Source organism: Balaenoptera physalus, assembly GCF_965194825.1.
Source record: "Balaenoptera physalus genome assembly, chromosome: 2".
NCBI classification, from domain to species: domain Eukaryota; kingdom Metazoa; phylum Chordata; class Mammalia; order Artiodactyla; family Balaenopteridae; genus Balaenoptera; species Balaenoptera physalus.
The window spans coordinates 88,057,130-88,068,690 of NC_138883.1; the positions used below are offsets into that span (position 1 = coordinate 88,057,130).

Genomic DNA, 11,561 nt, shown 5'->3' on the forward strand with positions numbered 1-11,561 from the left:
TACTGTCCACGCTGATCTAGAAGACTCTTTTTGTTTCTCTTAATATCAATCTCCATTTTTATGTCATTTTTTTCATCTTTCACTACATATTGGGTTTTCTCTTGATAATGTTTGGATACCACCACAGTTTTATTTTACCTTATTTTTTTGAAAGATATATTCCCTCATATAGAATTCTGGGTTAATGGACTTCTTTTCACTAATATAAAAAGTCACTCCATTGTTTTCTCACTTGTATAGTTTCTGATGAGATGTCTATTATCATTTTTATATTCATTTCTCTGTATGTACTATCTCTTTTCTCCTTGTAAGATTTACTTTTTTTGTCACTTGTTTCCACCAGTTTGATTATGCTGGGTCTTGGTGTGTTTTCTTTTTATTTATTTAGTTTGTGGTTCATTGAGTTTCTTGGATCAATGGGTTTATTGTTTTCACCAAGTTTGTGAAAATGTCAGCTATTATTTCTTCAAGAGTTTTTTTTACCTATCCACCTTTTCTTCTCTCCTTCTGGAACTCTAATTTTACATATGTTAGACCACCTAAAATTGTCTCACTTGTCATTGATGTTCAGCATTTTTTAGCCTTTTTTCTTTCTGTGCTTCATTCTGAATAGCTTCTATTGCTATTCAAGTTCTCTCATCTTTTCATCTGCACTGTCTAATCTTCTGTTAATCCTGTACAAGATGTTTTTCATTTCAGATACATTTCATTTCTTCAAAAAGTTGGGTCTTTTTATATCTTCAGTTTCTCTCCTTACCATGTTCTTGTTTCATCTACATTCTCATGCAAATGGAAGATATATATAATAGCTGTTTTAATGTCTTTGTCTGCTAATTCCACCACTATTGTAATTTCTAACATGTTGTTATTGCTTGAGTTTTCTTGAGACTGTAGGTCATATTTTCCTGCTGCTTTGCATGGCTGGTATTTTTAAAAATTTTTAATTGACTTAATTTTTTTAGAATACCTTTAGATTTACAGAAAAATTGAAAAGATAGTACAGAGAGTTCTTGTATACCTCATTCCTAGTTTATATTATTATTATCTTATATTTAGTGTGATACATGATTTATAATTAATGAATCAATACTAATACATTACTATTAACTAAAGTCAATAGTTTCTTTAGATTTCCTTGTTTTTTTACCTAATGTCATTTTTCTATTCCAGGATCACATCTAAGGTTCCACATTACATTTAGTCGTCATGTTTCGTTAAGCTCTTCTTGGCTGTGACAGTTTCTCAGACTTTCCTTGTTTTTTGATGACTTTGACAGTTTTGAGGAATACTGGTCATGTATTTTGTAGGATGCCACATTATTGCAATTTGTCTGATGATTTTCTCATGATAAGACCAGCGTTATGAGTTATTGAGAGGAAGACCACAGAGTTAAAGTGCCATTTTCATCACATCATATCAAGCATACATACTGTCAACATAATTTACGACTGTTGATGTTGGCTTTCATCACCTAGCTGAGGTAGTGTTTGTTAAGTTTCTCCACTGTAAAGTTATTCCCCCCTCCCTTTTCCATACTGTATACTTTGGAAGCAAGTTACTATGTGCAGCCCACACTTAAGGAGTGGGTAGTTATGCTCCCTCCTCCTTGAGGGTGGAGTATCTACATAAATTATTTGGAATTCTGCATGGGAGATTTGTCTCTTCTGGCTGCCAAACATGATCAGTTTTACACCGCTATTTGCTGAATTTTGTTGTAATCCTTTAAGCTCTATGGATTTAACTTTGGCATTTAGTGAAGTTATTTGAAATAACTTTGTTCCTTTTGACACTCTAAGCTTTGCTGAGCCTTTAAGCTTTGTTAGAGTGGTTCAAGAGCAGCCTTTAATCTAGGGTTAACTTTGCCAATTTTCTAAGGTATTAACCTTCTGAGTACTCTGTCTGATGTTCTACATACTATAACATTTTTCCATTCTGGCTGACAGGATTGAAAACTATTCCCAGTCTTGTGTGAGCTCTAGAAATTATTAGGCCTACTGCTTTCTGGAGATTTTCTCTCTGGACTTTATGAGTTTCACTGCACACATGTGGCAATATTCAGCCACAGCCTTGAGGGAATCCCTTTGTAGATGTTTGAAAGTCTATGTACAGCTCCCTCCTCTGTGTTACTCTACCCTGCAAATTCTAGCTGTCTCAGGATCACAGTGTTTTTCTTCTTGTATTCTTTGCCTGTAAAATCAAATTTCACTTTTAGCAATCATTTAAAGCACAAACTGATTTTTTTCTCTTTGGTATAATTTTACATTTAAGAAAATCAAATGGGATTTATTTAATAGATGGCTATTTTAATAATAATGCACCATGGTCAAACCTTGGTAAAATATACTTTATACTCCTTATTTCTAGGCCTTTGCTTATTCTGCAGATTCCTATTTTCTTCTTTCCTGCCTTATAAATGAGGCTGTTGCTTTAGGATAGGGGCTGATATTTTTTCTGTAAAGGGTCAGACAGTAAATATTTTAGGCTTTGTGGGCTGTTTGGTCTTTGTTGAAAGTACTTAACTATGCCACTGCAGTGAAAAAGCAACCATGGACAATAAGGCTATTCATGTATTCCAGTGTAGGGAATTGTTTAACTTAAAATATTTTAATATATTTCCTTTAGTTTTGTGTGTATTAGTAAAATATCACCAAAGTTCACTCATTCATTCAACACACTCTTCTAGAGGGCCTACTACATGCTAAGCATTAAGTTGGGCTCCAAGGATATGGAAATAAAAGACATAGTTTCTGCTCCTCAGGAAAGGCTAGAAGACCAAGTTAGAGTCTGTAGAAACCCTCTAGGTGAAAAATTATTAAGATGTAAGCCAGAGGCATGGGAATGGGAATGGAAAATAAAGAATAGATTCTGGAGGCAGAATTCCTGGAGCTGAAATATACAGGACAGTAACTGGTGGTAAGGGATAGAGAAAGGTGATGTCAAGGATGGAAATACAGGAGATGCAGATTTTGGAGGGTGCTGATGAGTTCAGTTTTGGCCATGTTGTGTTGACCTACAGGACAACTAAGTGAATATATTCACATGGGTAATTATTCTAACTGGAGCTTAGGAGGGAGGCCAGGGCTGGAATAATCAATATAGAGTCGGGGTAGCTGAAGCTATTCATGTAAATGAGATTTCCTAAGGAAACTGAGAACATACAGTCAAAGAGAGAGAGCATGTTATAGAGAATAACAACAGATGAAGGTCAATGAAGCCTCAGAAGAGACTGAGGAATTCTGGCAACAGAAATAAAAGAAAAACCAGGAAATGAAGTCCACATGGAATCTAAAACAAAGAGACTGTCAAAGAGAAGGGAATGGTCATTCACGCCAAATGCGAAGATCAATTTAGAAAATGACTGGAAAAGAGATATTTTAAACAACATCTGGTGACTTTGGCAAGGCCAATTTCAAAAGAGTGGAATGAGTAGAAGTTATTGTGTAGGGTTCAGGAGTAATTTGGAATGAGGCAGTAATGAAGTGAATAGATCACTCATTTGAGAAGTTTCTCTAAGAAGAGAAGATGTATGAATGGAAAACATGCTGAAGGGAAGCAGCCTGTAGAAAGGCAGAAATCAACAGTATAAGAAAGGGAATAATTGGTGGAAGTAGGGAAGAGTGAGAGCTACAGCAGAGAGAGGTATTGACTTTCCACAGTTTCCTCTGAAACTGGAGAGGAGATAAAGATGGTAGAAGTGAACAATTCTGTGGGGTGGGGTTTGCAGTATGAGTGGGAAGAACTGAGGGATTCCTATAAGATGTACTGTAGCTTCTCTGTGAAACAGGAGATGAAGTCTTCTGCCTGGGAGTGAGGAGGGAAGTGGTGGAATAGGGGTTTGAGGTGGGAGTTGAAGGTTTGAAACTGCTGTTGTGAGGAATTGGAGAGGATTTGATTTGGGAAATATAAGAGTTCTGGGCAGTGCTGATGGCCAAGCATAGAGTGGAAATAATGAATTTGTAGTGGTACCTGTATGCACAATTTTGTGATTTTCCTCCTGCAATGGTCAGGAATTGGGGTGTTAATTTGAATAGTTGAATAAATCCAAGGTTGGAGAGTTGCATGGCAGATGCTGCAGAAATAGTGTAAGAGGATATAAGCGTTGAGGCTATTGGCAACAAAGCTATCACTGCTAACTGTTTAGGGAAGGATTTTAAGCCAGGAAGCAAAGAGAGATAATAAAGAGAGATAGGGGACTAGAGATGTTAATGAAGTCAAGTAATGGTTGTAGGGAGAGATGAGGGTGAGAAAGCTCAAAAAATAAAGAGTATGGCATATCTGAATTGAAGATTTTAGAGAATGAATAGTTCCTGATGACTACAAGATCCAGAATATAGTCATTGATATGGACAGCTTAGATGTAATGGAGTCAAAAGTCACCAGCAGTAAAGTCAAGGACATGCAAGAATAGAAGAGTAGCTATATCTAAAAGATAGTAAAATCACTTGAGATGATGGGCTGGATTTGGGGTAGAGAAGTAAGGTTAACCCAAAGTGCAGGGGGTATAACCAGGAACTTTGTACATAATAGCATCAAATAGAGATAGAGGGAAATATGAAATGGAATGACAAGAGCCTCAAATGAAGAGTGATTTTTTTACATGAGGATGAGAGGTAGAGTATGGGTCTGGAAGTAGCAGTGGTGGCAACCTGATCTCTGGCATCTGAATTTAGAAAATGAGTAGCCTCATGAACTTCTGGAAGCTGTTTTTCAGTTAGTTAGTTTGTTTTTTGGAAGAACCAGCCAGATTTATGTTAAATTAAGGAGGTGATGAGAAAATTCTGTAAACTGAGGATGCAGGAGAGATAATTAGGGAGGTAGTTCTAAAGGGCAGAGTGGAAAGGGTTGGGTGGGAACAGCGGAAGGATGGGTGAAGGCAGAGGAGGTAAAGAACAGAAGGGTGGGGATAAAAGTACAGTAGAGAATAAATCATTAGAGGAGTCTACATTCTGGGCGTTTATGCCAAGGATAACAGGAATACGAAGCATGGTGAAATTAATTAGTGTCAAGGTTTCAAATGGAACTCTAACTGAAGTTTGTTTATTTGTTTAACAAATAGTTACTTGAATACCTAGGAACAGTTCAAAATTTTGAAGATATATGAGGAAACAAAACAGATATGGTCCCTGCCCTTCTAGAGACTACACTCCAACGGAAGAGACAATGAACAAGTAAATAATTTCACATAGTGATAACTATTGTGAAGAAAACAAAGCATGGTATACTCAGTAAATAATTATTCATGAGAGAAAATAAAGCAAGATAAGAGTACAAACAGTGATAGACAGATGAACATGCTATTTTAGATAGAATGGCCAGAGAAAACCTCTCTGAGCAAACAGTCCCCTCTCCCTATGTTTTACTGTGGACATTTCTAAACATACTGAAAAGTTTATAGACTTTTACAATGAACACTCCTACACCTACCTAGATTCTATCATTAACATTTTATTGAACTTGCATGAATAAAGGCCTGAATGATGTGAAGGAGTGAACATATGGGGAAAGAGTGTTTAGGGACAAGGTTAGAAAGTGTAAAGTCTCTGAAGTAGGAATGAGCTTAGTATGTTCAAGGAAGAGCCAAAAGGCAAAGGTGGTTGGACCAAACTAAATGGGGCGAAGGGGTGGTAAGTGGTGGGAAATGAGGTCAGAGAAGTGGGTAAATCATGTATGTCTTGTTTGCTCTGTAAGGACTCTGGATTTTACCTTGGGTGATGGGAAGCATAAGAGCATTTTGAGTAGGAGAACTGGATGATCTCATTCGTGTTATGGGCAGAATAGGCTGCAAAAAGGCAAGAGTGGAAACAGAACAGTTAAAAAGCTATTGCAGTAGTTCCAAGCCAGTGGTATTTGTGGAAGTTATCTGTCTATATATTCAGAGTAGGCTCAGAATATATTTTAAATGTGGAGCTGACAGAACTTACTGTTGGATTGAACATGGCATAAGAAGAAAGGGGATGCAAAGCTGACTCCCAGGAACCCTCAAAGCCAGGGCCAGCTGAGCTAGCTGGAGGTGTCAGAGGTTTGGTGATGAGAGCAGACTGCGGTTCTTAAAAGGTTGGCAGGAATTCTTTATGATACCTCCAAAGAAATCCTAGTTCTCACACTGGAAAAAGTAACAACCCAAAGTGGATGAGGATCTGTGTGAGAGAGAAGATTCAGCCTATATGGGAAATTTTCAGGATTCTTCAAAGCCTCTTGTTAGAAAGAAAAAATCCTTGGGATGATGGAAAAGATTCAGGCTTTTCTGAGAAGAGAGAGATAGACTGGATTGATCTTGCTTCCAAGTATAAGTAAATCCATTAACAACAAATGTATGCATATTTGTATCTGTGTCCATGATGTGAACACACAATAGTTTTTGTGTTTCCTGTATCAAATTTTGTGCCAAGGTTCAATGATCTCACATCTAGAATTTGTCACCTTCTTGCTGATATGCTTCCAATCTCTCTTCATTTAGAAATTCTTTTTTATACTGCTGCCCATTGATTTGTCTAAACCAATACTTGTCAAATTACCTGTGATAAAGGACCAGTTTTTAAAACTGATATGTTTGTAGAATATGATATAAATTAATTACTTGAAAAAGTGGAATTAAAATAACAAAGTGCAAGCCCAGTTTTTTAACAAAATCAACTGACAAAATTACTCTGTCAGAATTCTATGAACGTTTCTAAGAGCTTACTCTCAATTCTGTACTATCCTGTCACAGACTGGCAATTACACAGTTTGTGAACCACATTCTGATTATCAGTGGCATCAACCATTCCAGACCTCAAAAGTTCCAGGGTCTATTAAACCAAATGTAAACTTATCACCATTGTCCTCTAAATTCTGTGCCAGTTAGCTCAGTCTCACCTGCTTCTAACGGGCAAGCCCTTATCTTCTCTCTCATGCAAGCTACTGTTTTTAACTCATTCCTTTTTTGCTTTTTTTTACCCAAAGCATCCTGATACATCTCATAGATGTTACATCAAAACTAAAATGCTTATTGCCCTTAGAAAGCTTTCCTAGGACCCACTTACCTAATCTTTACCCTTTCAGTATTTGTATTTTCTTATATTTATTAGTACAGATTTATCTTATTTGCATTTTTTATTAGAGTATAATAATTGCTTCAGAGTAAAGTCTGATTTTTACCACAAATATAAAAATGTCTAGAATATAGCCACATGGATATCAAAACAATATAAAGTATATAAGTAATTACCTGCCTGTCTAAGAGTATATGGCATTGGGGAGATAAAGCACTGGTGTCTATGTAAATACTATCTATGGGAACCTGCATTCACCCCTTTTCCCCCATGCCCTGCTTTCTCTTATTTTCTTACTAGGCCTGTCTCCATTAACTCTGGACCCTAAAACTGCTCACCCAAATCTAGTGCTCTCCAAAAACCGAACAAGTGTATGGCATGGTGACATTAAGCAGGTAATGCCTGATGATCCAGAGAGGTTTGACTCAAGTGTGGCTGTGCTGGGCTCAAAAGGCTTCACATCTGGAAGGTGGTACTGGGAAGTAGAAGTAGCAAAGAAGACAAAATGGACAGTTGGAGTCGTCAGAGAATCCATCCTTCGGAAGGGCAGCTGTCCTCTAACTCCTGAGCAAGGATTCTGGCTTTTAAGGCTACGGAACCAAACTGATCTAAAGGCTCTGGATTTGCCTTCCTGTAGTCTGAAACTGACTAACAACCTCAACAAGGTGGGCATATACCTGGATTATGAGGGAGGGCAGGTATCCTTCTACAATGCTAAAACTATGACCCACATTTACACCTTCAGTAGCACCTTCATGGAGAAACTTTATCCCTACTTCTGCCCTTGCCTTAATGATGGTGGAGAGAATAAAGAACCATTGCATATCTTACATCCACAGTAATTTGTGATACTATTGTAGAAATTCAGAGCATTATTAAAGAGGTATTGAAATAGTTTACCAGTCTCACTGGTTTCTCTTCCCAAGTTATGGGGAACTCTGGAATAATGAAAAGAGGATTCACAAATTGAATTCTGTTCTCACTGTTCTAAGTGGATTTCACTGGAGCTTTTCAAGATGTCATTCTAACTCTCTGGGGTCAACTATGACACAGGAGCCATTCTCATGAGCATGATCATCATCCTATTGTAACTGGAGCAAAATGCAACTTGAGTTTGTGATGCTCAGGAACCCTTTTCAAACGTGCTCAGAAATTCTATCATACTGTCCTTATTCTCCAACATAATGACTCAATAGATTAATTTTTAGATGTGTGCTCTTCTTCCTATTTAATTATCTTTTAATATACATTTTGCAACACATTTATTTTCTGGAACTTGTTACTGTAATTAAAAAAAAAAACTGTTCCAGAGATTTAAAGAATAAAATGTTCTGGGCTAGTTTATAATCTTGTCTTGAATTCTCTCAAGATACTTTTTAGTCCAGCGAATCTCTGACTCTTTCTCAGTCCCTTTTTCTTGCTTTACCTACCTATGGAGCACTTGTTTTTCTGTATTCAAATACATTTAAGTATTTCCATTTACTTTTGACTATATCCTTTTAGTCATTACTGCCTATAATTTAAATACCCATATATTTCATCTTGTCCTCTCCAATATATTCATCCTCTAGCTTGTTCCTTCTTTCTAAGCCTAAACTTCTTAGGCTTATTGATCTCAGCAGTACCCTTGATGAACCATCCCTATTTCCTTTCCTTTGGAAGTCCCATCTAACTGGGCTTCATGCTCTATATCTGACAGTTTTTTTGGGAGAGATGGGGGGCAGGGGTGCAGTACTTAGGACCTGCAGCATGGCCCTCTAAAATTACAATTAGCACAGCTCTTTGGGCAGGATAAAAGCCCTCTATCCTATCTGTCATAGTGGGAAGGATACATACAACTACAGGTAATATTCGTATAGTGTTGGTATATACAATATACATACATTTATAGCTGCTGATTTGGGCAAACAGCCATGACATGTTATGGCTACATTTAAGAAATTACCTTTTTTTAAAAAAAAATGAATTCATTTTAACTGGAATGTAATAAGGACCTATTTTGTGCCTGGAGCCTTGCTAGATGTTTCGAAGGATATAAAAGAAGCATAAAAAGAAAAAGAAAGGTTCATCTAGGGGGATATAAAAGAAATTCGGGTGCCTGGACCCCACCTAAGACCAATTAAATAAAAATCTCTAGCAGATGGGGCCTAGGCATTCGTAGTTTGTAAAAGCTTACTAACATGTGGCTAGGGTAGGGAACCACTGAACTAAAGGAACATGATTTCTCTCCTTTTATAATCTTTAAAAAAAATTCAAACGTAGAGGAAAAATTACATATTTATATGATAAACTCCCATATACTCTCCACCTACATTACCAATTATTAACATTTTGCTACATTTTCTTAGTCTCTCTCCCCCGCATCCACCCCATATGATTTTGTGTGTGAGTATAATTATTACTAATGTTATTTTTGCTGAACTACTTTAGATTAAGTTGCAGGCATTATAATTCTTATTCCTAAATACATCCGCAAGTATCTTCTAAGAACCAAGGTATTCTCTTACCTAATCACAGCACTAAACTATCAAATTCAGAAAATTTAACATCAACACAATACTACTTACTAGCTAATATATAGTCCATATAAATAAGTAAATAATTCTAATGGTGGGATTTTAGCCACTGTAAAATTTCAAGTAATGTAACAAAGAATTTGGGAGAAAGAAGAGGGTCTAGCTAAGTCATATACAGAATTCTAGATAATTGATATCTAAAGTCTGTCCCTGGGGACAGACAAGTGCTACAGAGTTCAAAGAAAGGGGAGGTCAACATTCATCAGAATAGGAGAAAATTCTAAGGAAAAGATTGATTAAGTTGGACATAATGAAAGATGAGTAGCAATGAATATAAATTCTAATCTAGATTTGGAAAATATACTTCTTAAAAATGAATGTTTTGTAGTGATGGTTGCATAGCTATATATATATACTAGAAATAAATGGACTGTAAACTTATAATGGGCAACTTTTTGAGATGTAAATTATACCACAATAAAGCTGTGTTTAAAAAAAGGGAAAGAAAAAATGAATGTTTTATTCAGATCACCAAGGGAATTAGAACAGGCCACAGGTGTATACATATTTTCCACTATCTGTAGGAGTCAACCTTAATACCTTTTCTGATATACTACCTCAGCTCTCCAGTAGTTGTCTTAACACAGATGACACAAATTTCCCACAGTTTTCCCAGATAATTGGTTATTTTTATAATTGGTTATTCTATACTGAGTAATTTGAACAATCCCTCTACTTGGAACTCAGACTGTAATTAAAGGCAGGAATTCGGGACTTCCCTGGTGGCGTGGTGGTTAAGAATCCGCCTGCCAGCGCAGGGGACATGGGTCCGATCCCTGGTCCAGGAAGATCCCACATGCCGTGGAACAACTGAGCCTGTGCACCACAACTACTGAGCCTGTGCTCTAGAGCCCGTGAACCACAAGCCCCCGCTCGCCGCAACTAGAGAAAGCCCACGCGCAGCAAAGAAGACCCAACGCAGCCGTAAATAAATAAATAAATAAAATAACATTTTAAAAAAGGCAGGAATTCTTCTAACGAGTATGAATTATGAAACACCAATATGGGATTTCCCTGCTAGAAATAGACTCTGAATAGTATTCACTAAGAAGCATGACTGGGGCTATCTTATATACTGTTTTCTCTCAGGCCACAGGAGATGAGGCTGATAGTAACCAAAAAATGAAGTAGGGCTTCCCTGGTGGTGCAGTGGTTGAGAATCTGCCTGCCAATGCAGGGGACACGGGTTCGAGCCCTGGTCTGGGAAGATCCCACATGCCGCGGAGCAACTGGGCCCGTGAGCCATAACTACTGAGCCTGCACGTCTGGAGCTTGTGCTCCACAACAAGAGAGGCCGCGACAGTGAGAGGCCCGCGCACCGCGATGAAGAGTGGCCCCCGCTCGCCGCAGCTAGAGAAAACCCTTGCACAGAAACGAAGACCCAACACAGCCAAATAAATAAGTAAATAAATAGCATTCCCTTAAAAAAAAAAAAAAATGAAGTAGAGGATATAGAGGCCCCAGTCAGTGTGTTGGGATTCACTGCGGTGAGAACCTCAAAAGGAAAATGCCTTGTAAAATACATTCAGAAGCATGTATGCAATGTATATGTACAGTTTGGAGAATAATACGAAGAAACAAACACTCATTAATTCACCATCTAGCTTTGGAAATAGAACAGTATCAAAACCTTTGAAGGCCCCTGTGTATCTCTCCCAGCCCTGAGGTAATCACTATTCTACATTTTGTGTCTGGATTTTTCTTTTTTGCAAATAATTCATAGGTATGTTTTTCCAACAAATGTATTGTTTAGTTTTTTCTATTCTATATATGTACGTATTCCTAGAAAGTATAGTTTCATTATGTCTGTTCTTTCAACTTTAAATGAATGGAATCATGTTGTACGCCTTCCTTCGCTTTTTTAAAATTCAAACTTAAAAATAAATAAATAAATAAAATTCAAACTTATGTTGTATTCCAGTGTATGAAAATTCAACAATTTAAACATCCAAAC

At 37.2% G+C, this 11,561-nt stretch overlaps 1 protein-coding gene across 2 annotated transcripts in view; it reads left to right on the plus strand.

Moving 5' to 3' along the window:
- TRIM69 (tripartite motif containing 69) overlaps nucleotides 1-11,505 on the plus strand; it is a 60,819-nt gene extending 49,314 nt beyond the window's left edge. For both annotated transcript variants that reach the window (XM_082450105.1, XM_082450106.1), the window contains one exon: nucleotides 7,332-11,505. In XM_082450105.1, the coding sequence (XP_082306231.1) occupies nucleotides 7,332-7,873 (542 nt within the window). In that variant the 3' untranslated portion in view covers nucleotides 7,874-11,505. The remainder of the gene's footprint in view (nucleotides 1-7,331) is intronic.
- The last annotated feature ends 56 nt before the right edge of the window (nucleotides 11,506-11,561 follow it).